The sequence below is a fragment of the Gopherus flavomarginatus genome, chromosome 11 (assembly GCF_025201925.1).
Source record: "Gopherus flavomarginatus isolate rGopFla2 chromosome 11, rGopFla2.mat.asm, whole genome shotgun sequence".
NCBI lineage: Eukaryota > Metazoa > Chordata > Testudines > Testudinidae > Gopherus > Gopherus flavomarginatus.
The window spans coordinates 21678427-21701234 of NC_066627.1; the positions used below are offsets into that span (position 1 = coordinate 21678427).

General features: G+C 50.2%; 1 protein-coding gene across 9 annotated transcripts in view; it reads left to right on the plus strand.

Annotated features, from left to right (window-relative positions):
* The window catches only part of PHF20 (PHD finger protein 20), a 182105-nt gene that overhangs the window by 131918 nt on the left and 27379 nt on the right, over positions 1–22808 (plus strand). For all 9 annotated transcript variants that reach the window (XM_050918588.1, XM_050918593.1, XM_050918586.1 and 6 more), the window contains 2 exons: positions 11807–11906; positions 15032–15227. In XM_050918588.1, the coding sequence (XP_050774545.1) occupies positions 11807–11906; positions 15032–15227 (296 nt within the window). The remainder of the gene's footprint in view (positions 1–11806; positions 11907–15031; positions 15228–22808) is intronic.

Consider the following 22808-nt stretch of genomic DNA (forward strand, 5'->3'; position numbering starts at 1 on the left):
AGACCTCTACCTTACCCCAGAATTTGGAAGCTCAGATTTGAGGTGTCTCCTGTATCTGCCCTCAAAGCAGTCATTTGGAGATTTGCCCATTCCTGGAGGAATTGCTGATTTTTTTTTTTTTTTAAATGTGGGCACTTGAAATGCCAATTAGAATGAGACAGAATGCTGCCTTTTCTTACTTATCTGAAAGAAACTGGCTAGAATTTTCTGGGACCTCTGAGGTGCTTGTTGTTGGAGCATACACATTCCAGGGAGCCCTTGTACCAACCACAGGTGTCTTGAGGCATCAAAAACATAAGAGCTAAGGCAGTTTATGCATGGGGGTGCAAGACCTGTGAGTGGGAGTCTTGTGAGCTCTTATCTACAAAAACGCAGAATTACAAGTAAGTAATATTCTCTTCTTCTTCGAGTGATTGCTCATATCCATTCCAGGTAGGTGTACGCGCCGCGCGTGCACGTCTGCCGGAAACTTTTTACCCTAGCAACTCCAGTGGGCCGGCAGGTCGCCCCCTAGAGTGGCGCCACTATGGCACTAGATATATACCCCTGCCGGCCCGCCCGCTCCTCAGTTCCTTCTTACCGCCGTGTCGGTTGCTGGAACTGTGGAGTGCGGCTTGCTGACCTCCATGTCCCTAGCTCTCCTGTTCATCTTCGTCGTTTGATTGTAGATAGTTCTTAGTTGAGTTGTAGATAGTCCTTTAGTCTAGTAGTTAGTTAGAATCTTGTAAATAGTTATCGGACGTTGCCTGCGGGTGGGCCGTTGCCCTCCCCGGCACCCGGCACCGGGCCCATGCCTGGTTCGCCGGGTTTCAAGCAGTGCTCGGCGTGCAAAAAGCCGATGCCTACAAGCGATCCCCACGACGCGTGCCTTAAGTGCCTTGGGGAATCGCACATTAGCGACAAGTGCCGCATTTGCAAGGCCTTTAAGCCTCGCACTAAAAAGGAGAGAGACCAAAGACTTCGCGCTCTCCTCATGGAAGCGGCCCTGTCTCCGGCACCGGCGGCACAGTCAGCCAGTTCTACTACGGCACCGGACCGCGCCGGCACCGGCAAGACTCCCCGGCACCGACCATCTCTGGCACCGGGAACAGATCTACGTCCCTCGGCGTCTGCGACACCATCAAGGCAGGCCCGAGCGGACCGCCCGGCACCTACCTTAGCCGCGGCACCGCCTGCAGGACTGCTGTCGACTCCGGGCCCAGAAGGTCTGTCGAGTCCAGCTCCACCTAGCTCTCCCGTAAGATCAGGGGTCGAGCTAAGGGTCCCATCGACGCCGGAGACTTTCGCCTCGGCTCGGGACTTAATTGCTCTTACGGAGCCATCTCAGCCTCATCCGGCACCTCTGGGACGCATAACTTCCAGGGGTAAGCCGATGCTTCGAGCTCTGTCTCCCGAGTCCCGGCACCAATCACCCCGGAGGCGCGAACGCTCACGCTCAGGGCGCCGTTTGGAGTCCCGGCACCGGTCGCCCAGACGGTACCGGTCGTACTCGCGGCACCGATCACCATCCGCACGGTCCCGGTCGGGCTCATCTCACCACCGGCACCGAGACTCCAGGAGCCGTTCGCCTCGGCGTTCGGCCCTGCGGTCGACCTCCCAGCACCGAACCGGTGCCAGGTCCCGAACCTGGTCGACCTCCTGGTACCGCGCTGGTGGTAGGTCCCGGTCTCCGCTGCCGGCCCGGCACCGCGTTCACAGAAGGTCGCGGTCTCGCTCCCGGCACCGTCATCGCTCCCGCTCCCAGTCGGGATCTCGGCACAGATCATCATGCTGTTCCCGGTCCCGATCCCGGTACCGATGTGGGTCGCAGCACCGAGCCTCGGCACTGAGGGGAGCGTCAGTCACGGCGCATAGGGCTGCATATCAACCAAGCTCGGCGCCCCCCTGGCCTTCTAGGGAGCCGTCGGTTTCCTCCCGCACTGACAGTGTCTATGCCATGGCACAGGACAGGCACGCGGCCCTGTTCCAAGACCCTCCGCCACAAGAACGAGGGCCTCCACAGTGGGGGTTTTGGACCCCATGGGCATACTCTCAGGCCCAGGGTCCACAACACATTACCCCCCGCCCTGTGGCGGAGCGCAGACCACCGGAAGCGACCGCGTCTAGACCCCCTCACTCCCCGGAGACAGACGGTACTCACTGGGACCCAGAGCTCCCTCCGGAAACAGAGGTGCAGCCCCTCGCGGAAACCCCCGTGGACACCTTGTTGCCGGGGGTCTCCTCGTCCTCGTCTCCGGATAAGGCAGTGGCGGGCACCTCGTCCTCCAGCCCCCCCCCCCCCCCCACTGGATTTGAGGGCACACCAGGACCTCCTCCGCCGAGTGGCACAGAACCTGAACTTGCAGGCGGAGGAGGTGTCCGAAGTTGAGGACCCGGTGGTGAGCATCCTTTCATCCGATACTCCCACCAGGGTGGCACTGCCCTTCATAAAAACGATCCAGACTAATGCCACTAACATCTGGCAGTCACCGGCCTCCATCCCTCCGACGGCTAGAGGGATGGAGCAAAAGTACATGGCCCCCTCAAAGGGCTATGAGTACTTATATGTTCACCCGACCCCCTGCTCGTTGGTGGTCCAGTTAGTGAACGATAGGGAGCGCCACGGGCAAGAGGCCCCAGCGCCCAAGTCGAAGGAGGCGAGGCGGATGGACCTCCTGGGACGCAAGGTCTATTCGGCGGGGGCGCTGCAGCTCCGGGTCTCAAACCAACAGGCCCTCCTCAGCTGCTACTCCTTCAATTCCTGGGTAGCGGCGGGGAAGTTTGTGGAGCTCTTGCCCCAGGATGCACGCCAGGAATTTTCCACCATCCTGGACGAGGGCAAGAAAGTAGCAAGAACATCGCTACAGGCCTCCCTTGATGCTGCTGACTTGGCCGCTCGGACCCTAGCTTCGGGGCTTACGATGCGCCGGATTTCTTGGCTGCAGGTCTCTGGCCTTCCGCTGGAGCTCCAGCACACAATCCAGGACCTCCCCTTCGAAGGCCAGGGCCTGTTTTCTGATAAAACAGACCCTGGATTGAAGGATCTAAAAGATAACAGGGTCATCATAAGGTCGCTGGGCATGCATACGCCAGCGACACAACGTAGGCCGTTCAGGCAGCAAAACCAGCAGTGGCGGCCATACTCTCAGTTCCGCCCAGGACCTTTCCTGCCTCGGCAGGACCTTTCGAGGCGCCGAGGCAGGAACAACCGCCGCAGGCAGTCTGGTGGGCAAACGGGGCAGAACCAAGGCTCCACCAAGGCCCCTCCAGGACCTAAGCCTTCATTTTGAAGGTGCGCCCGGGGGCGCAGTAGCAGTTTCCCCTCCGGATCCTTCCCTGCAGTTTTCCAACCGCCTTTCCTTTTTCCTCCCGGCGTGGACCCAAATAACGTCAGACCGTTGGGTCTTCCGTACGGTGCAGGCCGGTTATCGCCTGCAGTTTTCTTCGCTCCCACCCACCTTCCCCGTCCCTCTTCAGGGACCCCTCTCACGAGCAATTCCTCCGTCAGGAGGTGCACGCGCTCCTTGCCAAGGGAGCCATAGAGGCTGTTCCGGACAACGAGAAGGGCAAAGGGTTTTATTCCTGTTACTTTCTAATCCCCAAATCCAAGGGCGGCCTCAGGCCCATTCTCGACCTGCGAGAACTCAACAAGTATATCGTGAAGTTGAAGTTCCGCATGGTATCCCTTGGAACCATCATCCCTTCCCTGGATCCCGGAGACTGGTACGCCGCCCTCGATATGCAGGACGCCTACTTTCATATCTCGATTGCCCCCCAACACAGGCATTTCCTCCTCTTCGTGGCCGACCGCCAACATTACCAATTTGCGGTCCTTCCGTTTGGCCTCTCTACGGCCCCGAGAGTCTTTACAAAATGCATGGCAGTCGTTGTCGCACATCTTCGACGTTGCCGCATCCACGTCTTCCCCTACTTGGACGACTGGCTGATCCGAGGCACGTCGGAGCTGCAGGTCCGCGACCATGTCGACAGGATCAGCACCCTCTTTGCGTCCCTGGGCCTCGTAATCAACGTGGACAAGTCTACTCTACTTCCCACGCAGCTGATAGAGTTTATCGGGGCCGTTCTAGATTGTACCCTGGCCAGGGCCTTGTTACCCTTGCCCAGGTTCCAGTCCTTGTCGGACATCATTCTACGTTTGCGAGCGGCCCCGATGACCTCTCTACGAACGTGTCTGGCCCTCCTAGGCCACATGGCAGCCTGCACGTTTGTAACAGCATATGCTCGACTCCGCATGAGACCTCTTCAATCATGGCTCATTGCGCAGTATCGGCCGGCCAGACAGTCTTTGGACACGGTCGTCACCGTCCCTCAGAGTGTGCTGGACTCTCTTCGATGGTGGCTGGACCAATCGGTAGTCTGTGCGGGGCTTCCGTTCCATCCGCCCCAGCCTTCAGCATCCCTGATCACGGATGCCTCCGATCTGGGATGGGGGACTCACTGCGGCACCCAGAGAACCCAGGGCTTGTGGACACCACAAGAGATCAACCTCCATATCAACGTACAGGAGTTGAGGGCGGTCCACCTTGCTTGTCAAGCGTTTGTCCATCTCCTTCAAGGTCGTTGTGTCGCGGTCTTCACCGACAACACAACGACCATGTTTTACATCAACAAGCAGGGCGGCACCAGGTCCTCTCCACTCTGTCTCGAGGCAATACGTCTCTGGGAGTTTTGCATAGCCCATTCGATTCACCTTTCCGCCTCCTATCTCCCTGGAGTGCGGAACACCCTGGCGGATCGGCTGAGCAGATCCTTCCGTTCGCACGAGTGGTCCCTCCATCCGGACGTCGCCCTCTCACTCTTCCAGAGGTGGGGTCGTCCCCGGGTGGACCTCTTCGCGTCCAGGGTGAACAGGAAGTGTCGAACATTCTGCTCCTTCCAGGGTCGGGAGCCAGGGTCTCTAGCGGATGCATTCCTGATCCCATGGACAGCCCACCTGTGTTATGCTTTCCCGCCCATCCTGCTGATTCACAGAGTTCTCATCAAGGTGCGCAGAGACAGAGCCCGGGTGATCCTCATAGCTCCAGCATGGGCCAGACAGCACTGGTATCCCATGTTGCTGGACCTCTCAGTGGCCAACCCGGTTACCCTGCCCCTTCATCGGGACCTGATCACTCAGGACCACGGCAGGCTCTGTCACCCGGACCTTCCGTCTCTTCACCTGACGGCATGGCTCCTGCGTGGTTGACAGACTCTGAGTTACGCTGCTCTACCCCGGTTCTCCTGGGCAGCAGGAAGCCTTCCACCAGAGCGACTTACACAGCTAAGTGGAAGCGTTTCTCCTGCTGGTGTTCAAAGAAAGCTCTTCGTCCTACGGAGACTCCCGTCACCACTCTTTTAGACTATATCTGGTCCCTTAAGACCCAGGGTCTGGCACTGTCGTCCCTCCGAGTACACCTAGCCGCCATCTCTGCGTTTCATCCTGGAGTGGACGGCTGTTCGGTCTTCTCTCACCCTATGGTGGCAAGATTCCTGAAGGGGCTGGAGCGGCTCTATCCGCAAATTCGCCCTCCGGCCCCTTCATGGGACCTCAATCTGGTCCTGACTCGGCTCATGGCCCCTCCATTCGAGCCATTAGCTACTTGCTCCCTGCTCTACCTCTCGTGGAAGACCGCCTTCCTTGTAGCCATTACCTCAGCTAGACGAGTGTCAGAGCTGAGGGCCCTCACGGTGGACCCACCGTATACCGTCTTCCACAAAGACAAGGTACAGCTGAGACCTCACCCTGCCTTTCTTCCCAAGGTGGTCTCAGCTTTCCATGTGAACCAAGAGATTTTCCTCCCAGTCTTCTTTCCCAAGCCCCATTCGTCACGTAGGGAGCAGCAGCTTCACTCGCTAGATGTCCGTCGAGCACTAGCATTTTATGTGGACAGGACCAAACCCTTCCGCAAGTCCCCCCAGTTATTTGTGGCAGTAGCGGACCGGGTCAAGGGGCTGCCGATTTCCTCCCAAAGGTTATCTTCATGGGTTATCTCCTGCATCAGGACCTGCTACGACCTGGCCCAAGTTCCGACGGGCCGTGTGACTGCTCACTCCACCAGAGCACAGGCGTCATCGCTGGCTTTCCTCGCCCGCGTCCCGATCCAAGAGATCTGTAGGGCGGCGACCTGGTCATCGGTCCATACATTCGCTTCCCATTACGCCCTGGTCCAGCAGTCCAGAGATGATGCGGCCTTTGGTTCGGCAGTGCTCCAGGCCGCGACTTCTCACTCCGACCCCACCGCCTAGGTAAGGCTTGGGAATCACCTACCTGGAATGGATATGAGCAATCACTCGAAGAAGAAAAGACGGTTACTCACCTTTGTAACTGTTGTTCTTCGAGATGTGTTGCTCATATCCATTCCACACCCGCCCTCCTTCCCCACTGTCGGAGTAGCCGGCAAGAAGGTACTGAGGAGCGGGCGGGCCGGCAGGGGTATATATCTAGTGCCATAGTGGCGCCACTCTGGGGGGCGACCTGCCGGCCCACTGGAGTTGCTAGGGTAAAAAGTTTCCGGCAGACATGCACGCGCGGCGCGTACACCTACCTGGAATGGATATGAGCAACACATCTCGAAGAACAACAGTTACAAAGGTGAGTAACCGTCTTTTCCCCACTGTGTTCATCCCTAAGAAGTTCAGTGCCATTAAGCATGGAGAATATCTTCATTTTTCTTTACAAAAAGATTTCATACAAAAATTGTATGCAATCCTAATATTGGTACAGTTAAATAACAAAGGGTCTGGTGCAGCTCCCTTTGAAGCTGACAGTAAACCTCCCACTGATTTCAGTTGGAGCAGGATTGGGCCCAGTAACAGGAAGTGCAAAATGTTGTGGTTTCAACTAGACCATGTACAGTTAATATAGTATAAAATTCATAACCATTTGTGTCTGAATACAGTAGTTACAGAAAGGTACATACATGGTTTTTGCATTTAAACAGTACATTTGTACAGAAAGAATTACTAAATTAATAGTACTAGAACCGAAACAAAATCTATTTAAATATGGACCTGTGTCATTGTCACTGAGGCTTCATCCTGGTCTCTGCTTAACTCTGGAGGACCATGGGGTTTTGCTGTTAGAGCTATATAGGCAGGAATTCAGTTTTTACACTGATCACCCTTTTATTGGAGGGGAATGAGACTTTCTCCTGGGGCCTACATCCTCACAGTAAGGTCTGGACAACAATTAGCCCCAACATAAGAACATAACATAAGAACAGCCGTACTGGGTCAGACCAAAGGTTCATCTAGTCCAGTATCCTGTCTGCCAACAGTAGCCAATGCCAGGTGCCCCAGAGGGAGTGAACCTAACAGGTAATGATCAAGTGATCTCTCGCCATCCGTCTCCACCCTCTGATAAACAGAGTCTAGGGACACCATTCCTTACCCATCATGGCTAATAGCCATTAATGGACTTAACCTCCATGAGTTTATCCAGTTCTCTTTTAAATGCTGTTATAGTCCTAGCCTTCACAACCTCCTCAGGTAAGGAGTTCCACAAGTTGACTGTGCGCTGTGTGAAGAAGAACTTCCTTTTATTTGTTTTAAACCTGCTGCCCATCAATTTCATTTGGTGGCCCCTAGTTCTTGTATTATGGGAATAAGTAAATAACTTTCCCTTATCTACTTCCTCCACATCACTCATAATTTTATATACCTCTTTCATATCCTCCCTTAGTCTCCTCTTTTCCAAGTGAAAAGTCCTAGCCTCTTTAATCTCACCTCATAGGGGACCCTCTCCAATCCCCTAATCATTTTAGTTGCCCTTCTCTGAACCTTTTCTAGTGCCAGTATATCTTTTTTTTGAGCTGAGGCGACCACATCTGTACTCAGTATTCAAGATGAGAGTACCATTGATTTATATAAGGGCAATAAGATATTCTCCATCTTATTCTCTGTCCCCTTTTTAATGATTCCTAACATCCTGTTTGCTTTTTTGACCGCCTCTGCACACTGCGTGGATGTCATCAGCGATGACTCCTAGATCTTTTTCCTGATTTGTTGTAGCTAAATTAGCCCCCATCATATTGTATGTATAGTTGGGGTTATTTTTTCCAATGTGCATTACTTTACATTTATCCACATTCAATTTCATTTGCCATTTTGTTGCCCAGTCACTTAGTTTTGTGAGATCTTTGTGAGACCATCTGCTTTGGTCTTAACTATCTTGAGCAGTTTAGTATCATCTGCAAATTTTACCACCTCACTTTTTACCCCTTTACCCAAATAGAACAAATGTGCATATTCTTTTCTGGGTTTAAGTCATGAATTTTTTTGTTGTTGGTGTGTTTTTTTGTTTGTTTTAATTTTGGAGAGTGACTCCACATACCAGCATGGGGAAATCCACTCCTCACCTCCTTTGCATACGTAATTAATTTGTATTTTTTTTTAGTCCTGTTGTTCTCCTCCTCCTCCTCCCCCCTTGTCCAGCGGTGGCTCCAGACACCAGTACTCCAAGTGCATGCCTGGGATGGCAAACCACAGGGGGCGTCCTGCCGGTCCCTGCGAGGGTAGCAGTCAGGCTGTCTTTGGCGGCTTGCTTGCAGGAGGTCCACAGATTCGACGGCAATTCGGCAGTGGGTACGCCAAAGCCATGGGACCGGGAAGCTCCCGCAGGCAAGCCGCTGAAGGCAACCTGCCTGCCATGCTTGGGGCAGCAAAAAAGCTAGAGCTGCCCCTGCCCTTGTCCACCTTTTCTTCTCCTTCAAAACCTCTAGCTCCTTATTTTAGCTCACTTTCCATTACTAATCTATACTCTGGCTCAATCTGCTTCCTCTCACCTGTTACAGTGGGTCTGTAGCCAGGTAAGCAAAAGTGGGAAGCACTGGACAGACAGTAAAAAAGGGGTGATGAGCATCGTGTCCTTCCATGGAACACTCTGAAATGTCTGGGGCAGCTTTCAGCATTTTAGAAGATTAAGACATTTCAAAACATTCACTTTAGTTAAAACAGTTGTCTTGAATTCTGTAGTTGGGTATTTTGCCTGTGTGGCAAATTATACTTTGCATATTCCTCATTTATATCTGTTAATATTTATATAGAGATATTGGGTTCATGAGAGTTTCCCCAGCCTGCCTCATTCCACAGTCCCATGTTTCGATATCTCCTGATTCAGTATATGAACTCAAACTGAATGTCTGTGTATTTTTGTATCGTTTTTATAAACTTGCCATAAAACTTTGAAACAGAAGTAACATACTTGTTTCCTTGTTGTTTGTCCTGATCTTTTTCTTTTTCCTTGACTTTTCTTTCTTTTGTACTCACTAATCTGTCTTGTCTGCTTTTTCAGTATCTGCTTTACATCCAATTAAAGGCACATAAACTAAAAACCACTTCTGTCTGAACATGTTTTGTGTGTGATTGCTACCAGTAATCCTTGAGATTACTAGAACTGAAAAATTGGAGAGAAATACTTTTCTGTCAGTTAGTTTGGTGCCCTGTGTTACCTTGACACTATATTTTAAAATCATGCTTTAAAGCAGAGTGGGTTTCAGTTTGACAGCATCCTTGTACTTTTCTGCCCTTTCCCTTTGTGGCCCCAGTCTACACTAGCACGTTCCTAAAATCTCTTACTGGTGCAGCTCCTCTGTTGCGCAGTCATGAGGAATTTTACAAAAGTGTTAGTTTAGACAGGGCCTGGAGCTCTCCTCTTGTTCTTGACATGTCCTCCTTTGGCTTCCCTTTTCCTCTGCTTGCTTTCCCTCCTCCCATTAACCCATCCTTTCCCTTGGGTTTTCCTCTGGACCCTCCCTTGGTAGGATTTCTCTGCCTCCTCTTCCCTTCCTTTATTGAGGAGACCCATTTTGGAAGGGGTGCCTGCCTTTTTCCTTTTTTGGATGGGGAGTCTTCCTCTCAACTGATCTTTCTATTTCCCATCTTACCCACCACCGTTGTCTTAGTGGTGAGAAGAGAGACTACTTCCTCCCCTACCCGCCTCCCAGGGATGTCTTCTACCTTTTACAGCCCTCCACCCCATCCTACTTGACTGGCCTGTCTCCTTCCTCTTCTTTCCACCACTCTTCCCCTCCAGTTCTTAGGGTGAAGGAATGCCTCTTCTTCTCCTCTCCCCTTTTTGTGGGAGAGACTTTCCTTAATCCCAGCCTCCTTGGATACATGGTATATGGATCTTGCAGTCTATTTGGGGGGTAGAAGGCAAAAGTCTCTCCTCTTCCACATTTCCCTCTCCGCCTTCGGTGTTGTGCTCTCCCCCTACCCCATTTCCATGGTCTTCTCTGTCTCTGCCCCAAGGTCACTGGACCTAACCACGAAGCTGGGTGTTCAGAATCTGTTGGTGCTTCTAATGTGCTTTGCAATCATGTGTTCTCCCCATAGATGAAAGATATGTCCCAAAGGATATGTCTAGACTAGAGTTTTTTGCTGCAGGAGTAAACTACAGACATTTGTGTAGTGTCTAAGTTAACATTTACAAAAGTATAACTTGAGTTAATTGGGAATCAGTTCTCTCAAAACAGGAACCAAACTTGAGTCTAAACAATCTCTGTGGCCCTAGGGACAATAAACATGTTTCTCAATTGAGTTAGCCCAACTCAACTGAAAACTAACTTTCATGCCATTGTAGGTACGGTTTAATACTTTTAAAGTTGTTTGAGCTGGCCATTTTGTAACTATTTGGTTGAGCTAATTCTACTGAAAAACAGCTTCTTTGTTCCTGTCAGTAAGGCCTGTGCAGAGAGAGCCACTCAGGAAATTAGGGAGAGTCAGGAAGGGTTCTTCCTCTTGCACCTCTCTGTAACAGGCTTCTGTAAAAGAACATATGCAGAACCATGACACAGTCCTGTAAATAATGTTCCCTCATGTGCAGTTTTGTCCCACTTCCACCATCTTTTTCATTATCAAACTTAGAAACTCCTTAGAGGAGAGATTTGGTTATCTTATTTATCTGTGAATTTCTTTGTACCCCTTTTTAGACTGTATAAATGGGACTAGTGGTAACTTCTAGGAACTGTTTTGAAATTGCAGTGGGGTACTTTTCAGTCTTTTTTTTTTTTTTTTTTTTTTTTTTTAACCATGAAACACAACATGCAGCTGCAGCCTTATCTACACTAGAAAGTTGTACCTCTTTAATACTGATACAGTTTAATACTGTTAACTTTCAAGTTTAGACCAGATTTAAGTGTCTCTGCCTTTAAGGTATCTTCGCATTCGATATAGTACCTGGATTGTGTTGATCTGAATAATGATTGAATGAAGGTGACTCAGCTATTCTCTCACTTCTGGAGTTTTGTAGGTAAATTGGTAGGGGAAGCTTGGACTTGTTCTGTGGCTACCCTTGTTCTATGTGGTTGAGGTAATGTCTTTTTTATTGGACCACATTTAGTTGGTGAGAGAGACAAACTTTCAAGCTACACAGAGCTCTTCGGGTCTGGGAAAGCTTGTCTCTTTCATCAAAATAAGCTAGTCCAATGAAAGATATCATCTCACCCACCTTGTCTCTTTAATATCCTGGGACAGATACGGCTGCATCAATGCTTGGTCTATATGCTCATGTACTACAGGATTTTGGTCTCATGGGGTATCAGTTTGCTACTTTTTATGATCTCTAATGTCACTCTAAAATGGTGGTGATTTTTATGAAAAATGAGTGGGGAAGATGGAAATTTCATTGTAGTTGCAATCTTTTAATTTAATTGCTGTTCTTAAAATAAGACTGGATCCGAGTGTCATTTTCTAGGCCTATATTTCTCTTAAGTTTATGGGTTTTTTTGTTACACAGACACTACATACATACACATATTAATCTTACTAATTGAGGTAATTGTATTGAGGTTTCATTTGTTGATGTGCAATTCTTAACTTCAAACAGTGTGAAGAGTGTCTGTGCTGGCAGCATGGAGTCTGTATGGGTTTACTGGAAGATAATGTACCTGAGAAATATACCTGCTATATTTGCCAAGATCCTCCAGGTACAAAGATTTCTAAGGTTACAGACCCTTCTAATACATGTAGTAATTTTATTAGCTTTTTATTTTTATTACAAAGTATGTATGTATAGTTTTTTTTCTTATACCACTATTTTCTGCCCTGTTAGTTTGTCTGTCCTTTTTAGATGATTGGATTTTTTAAAAAGTGAATTTAATTTGCTTTCATTTGTTATTGTTTAGTCAACATTGTTCAGATGTGTTATGTGAAACCATAACAGATGTTGGAATTAAATGTGTGTAATTTTAAAGATAATCTTCATAGAACATACATTTTGCTGTTAATACAGATTAATTTGGGGTGTGCTATCTGACTGGAAAATACAGATCAAGTTGTCTAATTTTTCAGTCTGTTTTATTTTTGAGCTCTCCTGAGAGTTTTTAATTTGTTTGAAACTAATGGTAAATTGTTGTTGACTAAGTGCAAGGAAGCTTTAGGTAATGCTGTAGCTTGAACTTAGTTAACCAAAGCAATTAATTGATGTAATATTGAACTAAGTAATGTTAAAGATGGTAAATAGAATGAAAATGGAATAATTTAATATTGTATCACTTTTGATATGTAATGTTTATAACAGTGGCATTTTCCCACACAGGCCTCTGAGCATGTATCAGTGTAATAGAACCTGTGCCTGACGACAGTGTTGTTACAAATCACCACTTTTATTTTAAATATGCCTGTTTTGATGGCTGTGGCAGGCTCATCAACAGCAGTCCTGTAGACTCCTTTAAGGCTGATGCCAGTCCTACCTCATGAACTTAACCAGCAGGAGGCTGTTTCCTAACAGCCATAACTATCTCTCCTCTCCCCTCCCTTCATCTCTGAAATGCATTTGTGATCCACTTTTTTTATTTTGTGTTAGAATATAGATAAGGTAAGAAGCCATCAGAATAAATTCCTGTTGTGCACAATCTAAATTATTCAGATTGCATCACTCCATATCTTTATTTTTTTTAAAATCCATTCTTGAAATATTATAATAAAAGATATGCTCTAGTTCATACAGGAATTAATTCAGGGAAGTCCTGTGGCCTGTGTTATGATCACAGTGGTCCCTTCTGGACTTACAATCTATGATTTAGTAATTCCTTCAAATAATCACTCTTAACAAGTTTGCTGAATTTTTTTGGAGAAGATTGAGAAGTTTGGGGCTTGTCTCTCCAGTTCTCTTAATTGTCGGAACTTGGGGTAACTAACAGACTGACTTCTGCACTGTCCCCGATACCTTCAAGGGTTTGTGTATTTTATACTCTGATCTATGCCCACTCTGGCTACTTAGAAAGTTGTTTTCTGCCATTGTGTTGCTGTTATTGAAGAGATATTATCAAGACATCACTTAGCTGACTGGCATCCACCACTTACTATGGAGGTTCACCCCTCTTAAGTTACAGGAGTCCTTCCTAGTAGTCTCCCTGTCTGACCTTTCTTCTTTGGGGACAGTAAACCAGAAGGGTAATGGCTTTTTGGCTCCAAGTCCACCTCTAAATCAGTAACATCCTGGCTAGATTTCAGTCCAGATTCAGTCTGTCTTAGGGTACATCTATACTACCTGCCAGATCGGCAGGTAGTGATTGATCGATCAGGGATCAATTTATTGCATGTAGTGTAGATGCGATAAATCGATCCCCAATCGCTCTCCCGTCGACTGGTGAACTTCAACTTGGTGAGAGGCGGAAGCAAAGTTGACGGAGGAGCCGTGGCAATTGACCCCGTGCCGTGAGGATGCAAGGTAAATCGAACTAAGATACGTTGACTTCAGCTACGCTATTCCCGTAGCTGAAGTTGCGTATCTTAGGTCGACACCTCCCCCACATCCCTTCTCCGAAGACCAGGCCTTGGGGAGTTGAGACTGCCAGTCAGGGTCCTAAATGATCTGTAGATTTTAAATTAGGATGAATTGACATCGATTTTTTTTGTTGTATTTGGCAGTTTTTCCTATCACTGACCACATGTTGTTGCTTTATTTACTAAGGGATGTTGCTGGTGTGCCTGGAACTACTTTGCAGTGGTTTTGGTCATATCTACAAGACCTCACAGTGTTGCTAGACAATATGTGTCATTGCCTAGGGATTTGGATCCCTTAAAAATCTGTCCTATTTACCATGAGGTAATATGTTTTATTGGATCAATTTCTGTTGGTGAAAGAGAAGCTTTTAAGCTTCATAGATACTACTTCACCCACCTTGTGTCTCAAATACCCTGGAGCCAACGCAGCTACATCAACACTGCAGTGTCCTCTGTTTACCACATCGTTTAGTGTTTTGCATACAGAAGGTCTCTGGGTGAGGTCATCTGTAAACATTGGATGGTCATATCACCATGGTGATGGTACACAATTGTACATCTCCTCACCTGCCCTGTGGACCCCAATAGCTTGGACTGGGTATGTCCTAACTGACTCTTTCCACAAACTGTCGATGCCCCAGCCAAGCCTATTGATTTATTACTATTGTGTTTATCACATCTATAACTGAGTCGCATTTCAGCTGTTTCTGTGATACCGCAACTGCCTCAGCAAGGGGTAGATAGTCATATATTTGCATAAGGTTTTGGTCAAAATTGTTTGGTCAATGACTGCATCTTGGTACATGCATTCTGCTTATAAAATGTGACTAATTAGGCATCAAAGAAACTACTGGTGATGGGGAAGTTCACAGCCCTGTGGTGTATTTGTTTGTCCACAGATTCTTTAAAATCATTTGCACTGAATTACATAGTGTCTTTATGCCTGAAGATTTAGTTACTGGAATGTGCAGTACTCTATTGATAAGAATACATCAAAAATATGAAGATGTCAGTCAGTTGCAACTGTCTGGCATGGAAGTCCTCACTGAATACTGCTGCTTTACACTTAGGTAGAATTCCCTGACCTGGAGCAAGGTGTCATATGTTCTTCCCACTTCATATGTTCTTTCTGTCTTTGGGGCAGTGGAGTGTCCCATGTCAAATAGACTTTTATTAGTGCTATTGCTAAGAGGAGTTACTATTAATAAGATGGTGCAAGGTTTATATTAGTCGATATCAAGTTAATGACAGCTATTACCTGTAATGTTCACAAACCAAAGTTACCTTAATGATTATTTTAATCTACTCATTACTGTTGCTTTAGGTCAGAGATCCAGCTTAAAATACTGGTATGAGAAGGAGTGGTTAAGTAATGGTCACATGCATGGTTTAGCATTTCTGGAAGAAAATTATTCCCACCAGAATGCCAAGAAGATTGTAGCCACTCATCAACTTCTTGGGGATGTGCAGAAAGTGATAGAAGTACTGCATGGACTGCAGCTGAAGATGAGCATTTTACAGTAAGCAGTGTTTTGAAGTCTTAGCTGGCATGTACTAGACGTGAAACAGATTTCAAAGAGTAGAAAAATAACTGATAATGCAGATTTATTTTGATTTTATATACTGTTCCATAGATATGTAGGCATGTAGTTTGATATGATGAATTGTGAATTGAAAAAACAAAAATTAGTTGCAACTCCTTGGTGCAGTGAAACAAATTTATAAAATATTTTTTAAAAAAGATTAAAAATTGGCTTGGGTGTATAGATATACTCAAACAGAAGTGTGGAGAAAGAGATAGCAAGCAAGCAAGCAAAGTATAGAAGAAAACTCTTCTAGAATGTTTATACGGAATACAGAAAAAAGCGAAATATGGATGATAGGTATATAATACTTACGTTGATATTCTTGACACATCTGTCTTTTCTATCTCAATATTACTAAACCATAGTTTTGCTATTGGGAATATTATTGTTTCGCCCATCTCCATTGTTGCTCTATATATATAGTGGAATGAGAACATTAATATCTCAGCAGCCTTTCAGTGGCTTGCCCACCACTTTATTTATTGAGCTTTATTTTGTGGTTACCAATGCAACCAGAAAAATTACAAAATGTTCCATCATACATATATGTATTAATAGATATATAAAGTCAATAACCAACTTTTTCTGCATTTTTATGAGTTGATCAACGTTTTTTCAGTTTCCTGAATGTTCTGGGGATGAAAACAAAATGAATTATCCTAACCTCAAATCCATCAGTTTTAGAGTGTGATTTCATAAATGTTTCTCTGTTTACTGATCAGCCAGTCACATAGCAGCAGCCATTTGGAAAGCAAGGCTCTTGGTGTCTTCGGCCTCTTTGAGGTGAAAGGAGAAGTTTTTAAATCTGTGGTGTCTGCAATGTGATAGTTGCAATACCTTTAAGTGTTTGAATAGTGGATTGCAAAAAAAAGATACAGGGTCATGCATCATGGAAATATTATGTATCCATTCATCATGGGATTCCTTAATCACCTCTGTGGAATACTTTTCTACATAGTAGGGAGGAGGTGAAACTTAAATATCTCCAGCTCTTTAGGACCTTTCTTCCCAGTGTTGTACAAAAAGGGGAAATGAGAGTTTTAGATCTTTAGATTCTTCAGCTATGGAACACCATATCTGTTTTGTGGCATTAAGGTATGGAATGAAACGAGTGTTTTTCTTATGGAATTTTTCCCTTTTGGTTTCCACCTTATCTTGATCTTGCTGTAAGGTATTGTACTAAATTAACTCCCAGTTTTCTCATAAAATGCATCATTAAAGAATCTTCAAGAGATTCCTAGGTTTGAAGAAAAAGCATCTTGATGCTCTTCTTTGAGTGATGTCTCTATGGGTGCTCTTCTTTAGGTGATTGTGCGCCCCGAACGTCTAGTCAAAGAATTTTGACAGCAGTGCCATGTTGGGCAGCACATGCGCTATTCCCATCTCATGCTAATATCAGCGGTTAACTGGTGCTGTGTGACCAACCACCCCTCAGTTCCCTCTGAATCGCTCTTGGTCTGAGTCAGAGCTCCAGCAGTGCCTCTACACGACTTACCTTAGATTTAGATTTTGGATTAGCTGCATAGTGTAGTAGCTAGAATGGTTAGTTAGAACTCATTCCTCTTTTTTTTCTCCCTTTATTTTAAAAAAATACACACATACTAACACCAACATTATTTTTACGTTACATTTTCATTCACCCCTCAGGGACAATTTCACCTGAGAATGCCCGAGTCTCTGGGCTTTAAATGTTACCTCTCCTTTTGAGAGGCAATGCCAGTCACAGACAGACATACCCAGTGTGTCTGCTGCTTGGAGGAGACACACATACACCAGAAGTGCTTCTACTATCACAACCCTAGGACCTGCGCGAGGAAAGTGAGGGACCTTAAACTCAAACTCATTTTTATGGAGAAATCTCTCCGCCTGGCCTCCAACTCAGGATCCCAAAGTCCTCCCAGTCACCTGCCTCGGCTTCTGACAGACCTCCCTCACCAACTCTGCATGGAAGGAGCCTGTCTCCTTAAAAAAAGGCCCAAGAAGAAAGCTACCACTTCTTCTTCGAGTGATTGCTCACATCCATTCCAGTTAGGTGTGCGCGCTGCGCGTGCACGTTCGTCGGAAACTTTTTACCCTAGCAACTCCAGTGGGCCGGCAGGTCGCCCCCTGGAGTGGCGCCGCCATGGCGCCAAATATATATTCCTGCCGGCCCACCCGCTCCTCAGTTCCTTCTTACCGCCGTGTCGGTCGTTGGAACTGTGGAGCGCGGCATAGCTGTCCTCCACGTCCCTAGCTCTCCTTGTTCTCTATCGTTTATCTCTAGCACTATTGTAGTTGTTAATTAGATTGTTAAGTGTAGATAGTAGTAGTTAAGTTAAGTAGTTTGTAAATAGTTCTTCGCCGGGGGCTTAGCCCTTCCCGGCACCCGGCACCAGGCTCATGCCTGGTTCGCCGGGCTTCAAGCAGTGTGCGGCCTGCAAGAAGCCCATGCCCACCAGCGATCCCCACGACGCGTGCCTGAAGTGCCTGGGGGAATCGCACAGATCCGACAAGTGCCGCATCTGCAAGGCTTTTAAGCCAAGGACTAAGAAGGAGAGGGATCAAAGGCTCCGGACTCTCCTTATGGAGGCGGCACTTGACCCGGCGGCTTCGCAGGCCGTGATCTCGGCGCCGGCACCGGATCGCACCGACACCGAGAAGACTCCCCGGCACCGACCTTCTCCGGCACCGGGGACAGAGCCTAGGCCGTCGAAGTCTATTACTCCGGCCAGGCAGACCCGACTGGAGCGCCCGGCCTCAACATCGGCCGCGGCGCCGCCGGCACCGTCGACTCCGGGCCCGGCGGGTCCGTCGAGTCCGGTGCCGCCAAGCTCCCCCATGACATCTGGGGTTGAGATAGTGGTGCCATCCACACCAGAGACCTTCGCCTCGGCACGGGACCTCATAGCCATGACTGAGCCCACTCAGCGGCCACCCCCGGTACCGCCGGTGCGGGTCGTGTCCAGAGGAAAACCTATGATGTCGGCACCGTCCCGGGACTCACGTTCTCGATCCAGGTCCCGACGTCACGGTCGCTCCAGATCCCGCCGCCGCTCGCAGTCCCGGCACCGCTCCCCTCAGCGGTACCGGTCGCACTCGCGGCACCGGTCGACATCACGACGATCGCGGTCGGACTCCAGCCGCAGATACCGGCACCGCGATTCCAGGAGCCGATCCAGACTTTATTCGCCGCACCGGTCGACCTCCCGGCGCCGAGCTGGTGGCAGGTCCCGGTCCCGGTCGACCTCCCGGCACCGAGCTGGTGGCAGGTCCCGATCCCGGCACCGAAGCGGCGCCCGGTACCGGTCCAGATCCCGGCACCGTGACAGAACCCGGTCCCGGTCCCGGCACCGATATGACTCCCGGCACCGGTCCCTGGCACCGAGACGATCGTCCGTGCCGGCCCGCGCGGACCCTTACCATCCAGGGTCCGCCCCGCCATGGCCCTCCAGACAGCCGTCCGTATCCTCGCTGACGGACAGTGGGTACGCGCTGGGCACCGACCGGCAGGCGGCGCTGTTCAGCGATCCGCCACAGCAGGACCAAGGCCCGCAGCAATGGGGATTCTGGACACCCTGGGCATATCAGGCCCAGGGCCCCCAACAGCTCCCTGCTAGGCCGGCGACTGCGGAGCGCAGGGCACCTGAAGCCTCGTTGTCTCGCCCCCCTCCCTCCCCGGATGGGGAGGAAGGGTCCAAGCATCAAGACTCCGCTTTGGCTCCTGAGGCAGAGGCGAGGGCCGAAGGAGACCCGCCGTTAGACACTCTCTTGCCGGGGGTCTCCTCCTCCTCCTCCCCGGATGAAGCGGTGGCTGGGACCTCCTCCAACAGCCCCCCCCCCCCCCCCCGCTGGACCTCAGGGCGCACCAGGACCTCCTCAGGCGAGTAGCTCAAAATCTGAGTCTGCAAGCCGAGGAGGTCTCGGAGATAGAGGATCCAATTGTGACCATCCTCTCGGCAGACGCTTCCACCAGAGTCGCCCTGCCGTTCGTACGAACCATCCAGGCCAACGCCAACACCATCTGGCAGTCTCCGGCCTCCATTCCTCCCACTGCGAAGGGCGTAGAGAGGAAGTACATGGCTCCTTCTAAGGGCTACGAGTACCTCCACGTGCACCCGACCCCGTGTTCCCTGGTGGTCCAATCAGTCAACGATAAAGAGCGTCATGGCCAGGAGGCTCCAGCCCCCAAATCCAGGGAGGCCAGGCGGATGGATCTCCTTGGCCGTAAAGTGTACTCGGCTGGGGCGCTGCAGCTCAGGGTCTCCAACCAGCAGGCCCTGCTGAGCAGATACGCCTTCAACTGCTGGTGGCAGCAGATAAATTCAAGGAGCTGCTGCCACAAGATGCTCGTCAGGAGTTTACGGCCATTTTGGAGGAAGGCAAGAAGGTCGCACGCACGTCCTTACAAGCCTCTTTGGACGCTGCGGACTCGGCTGCCCGTACCCTCGCGTCGGGTGTAACAATGCGTCGCCTCTCCTGGCTGCAGGTTTCTGGCCTTCCGCCGGAGCTCCAGCACACTATACAGGACCTTCCTTTCGAAGGCCAAGGCTTATTCTCGGACAAGACAGACCCCAGACTCAAGAGTCTGAAAGACAACCGAGTCATCATGCGGTCACTTGGGATGCACACACCAGTGACGCAACGCAGACCCTTCCGGCCGCAGCAACAACAACAACAGCGCAGGCCGTATTCCCAGTTCCGCCAGCGGCAGGACCTTAACAGGCGCCGCGGCAGGAACGGAAGGCGCAGGCACTCGGGGAACCAAGGGGGGCAGAACCAAGGCTCCTCTAAGCCCCCGCCTGGACCTAAGCCTTCATTTTGAAGGTGCGCCCGAGGGCGCAGTAACAGTTTCCCCAATGGATCCTTCCCCCCCGTTTTCCAACCGCCTTTCGTTTTTCCTCCCGGCGTGGTCCCTAATAACATCAGACCGCTGGGTCTTACGCACGGTGCAGTCGGGATACCGCCTGCAGTTTGTTTCATTTCCTCCTTCCCGCCCCCCTTCCTCGTCCCTCTTCAGGGACCCCTCTCACGAGCAATTCCTTCGGCAGGAGGTGCAGACGCTCCTCGGCAAAGGAGCTATAGAGGCGGTGCCGGAGAACGAGAAAGGCAAGGGGTTTTATTCCCGCTACTTCCTGATCCCCAAGGCCAAGGGGGGCCTCAGGCCTATCCTCGACCTGCGAGAGCTCAACAAGTACCTGGTGAAGTTGAAGTTCCGCATGGTATCCTTGGGGACCATTATCCCATCCTTGGATCCGGGAGACTGGTACGCCGCCCTCGACATGCAGGACGCGTATTTTCACATTGCTATCTGGCCACGTCACAGACGTTTCCTTCGCTTCGTTGTGGGGTCTCTTCATTACCAATTTGCAGTCCTCCCATTTGGCTTGTCCACGGCCCCGAGGGTGTTTACGAAGTGCATGGCAGTTGTTGTGGCGCAGCTCCGGCGCAGTCGTATCCACGTGTTTCCGTATCTGGACGATTGGTTGATTCGGGGCACGTCGGAACAACAAGTCTGCAGCCATGTCCGCGTGATCACCGACATGTTCGCCACTCTGGGCATCTTGGTGAACACAGACAAGTCCACCCTGGTTCCCACACAAAGGGTGGAATTCATCGGGGCCGTCCTGGACGCCACTGTGGGCAGGGCCTTGCTGCCATTGCAGCGGTTCCAGGCCTTGTCGGCGATCGTGCATCGGCTGCGGACAGCCCCCTTAACGTCAGTGAGGACATGTCTAACCCTGTTAGGCCACATGGCGGCTTGTACTTTTGTGACCAATTACGCTCGGCTCCGCATGAGGCCCCTGCAGTTGTGGCTCATCAGTCATTACAGGCCGACAAGACAGCCGCTAGATATGTTAATCACAATCCCCCAGAGGGTCCTAGATTCTCTCGGCTGGTGGCTAGACCAGTCAGTGTTGTGTGCGGGTCTCCCCTTCCACCCATCTCAGCCCTCGGTGTCCCTAACAACGGATGCCTCAGATCTCGGCTGGGGGGCCCACGTAGGGACCCTGAGGACGCAGGGCCTGTGGTCCCAGGAGGAGGTGGGGCTACACATCAACATGCGGGAGTTGAGAGCGGTCCGTCTTGCTTGTCAAACGTTCTGTCATCAGCTTCAGGGTCGCTGTGTCGCGGTGTTCACCGACAACATGACGACCATGTATTATATCAACAAGCAGGGCGGCACCAGATCCTCCTCCCTGTGCCACGAGGCGATACGACTCTGGGACTTTTGTGTAGCCCACTCCATTCACCTCATGGCTTCCTTCCTCCCCGGAGTACGGAACACGCTGGCGGATCGATTGAGCAGATCCTTCCTGTCACACAAGTGGTCCCTTCGCCCAGACGTCGCCCTCTCCATCTTCCGGAGGTGGGGTTATCCCCGGGTGGACCTCTTCGCGTCCAAGGGGAACAGGAAGTGCCAAGCGTTCTGCTCCTTTCAGGGCAGGGAGCCCGGGTCGATAGCGGATGCCTTCCTCATCCAGTGGTCGACCCACCTGTACTATGCGTTTCCCCCATTCCCTTTGGTCCACAGGGTCCTTCTGAAGGTACGCAGGGACAGGGCTCACGTGATCATGGTAGCCCCGGCATGGCCCAGACAGCACTGGTACCCCATGCTGCTGGACCTGACTATAGCCGACCCAGTTCCCCTGCCCCTTCATCCGGACCTGATTACCCAGGAGCACGGGACCCTCTGTCACCCGGACCTGCAGTCGCTGCACCTAGCAGCGTGGCTCCTGCGTGGCTGACTGGCTCTGAGCTGCGCTGTTCCTCGCCGGTGAGGGAGGTGCTCTTGGGCAGCAGGAAGCCGTCCACAAGAGCGACATATTTGGCCAAATGGAAGCGCTTCTCCTGTTGGTGCATGGAGAGAAATCTCCGCCCTATGGAAGTTTCGGTAGCCGATATCTTAGACTACATTTGGTCCCTTAAAGGGCAAGGTCTGGCCATATCGTCGTTGCGAGTCCACCTAGCAGCTATCTCCACCTTTCATCCGGGTGCGGATGGTCGCTCTGTTTTTTCTCACCCGACGGTGTCTAGATTCCTTAAGGGGTTGGAACGTTTATACCCTAACGTCCGTCCCCCTGCTCCAACCTGGGATCTTAACCTGGTGTTGTCCCGGCTCATGGGGCCCCCCTTTGAGCCGTTAGCCACTTGCTCCCTGCTTTACCTCTCTTGGAAGACGGCCTTTCTAGTAGCTATCACCTCAGCTAGACGGGTGTCGGAACTCCGGGCTCTTGTGGTAGACCCCCCATATACGGTCTTCCACAAGGACAAGGTGCAGCTGAGACCACACCCTGCTTTTCTCCCCAAGGTGGTCTCAGCCTTCCACATCAACCAAGAGATATTCCTTCCGGTTTTTTTCCCGAAACCTCACTCCTCAGGCAGGGAGCAGCAGCTCCACTCGCTTGATGTCCGTAGGGCTCTCGCGTTCTACGTGGAGAGGACCAAGCCCTTCCGCAAATCCCCCCAGCTTTTCGTGGCAGTAGCGGACCGCATGAAAGGGCTTCCTCTCTCCTCCCAGAGGTTATCCTCTTGGGT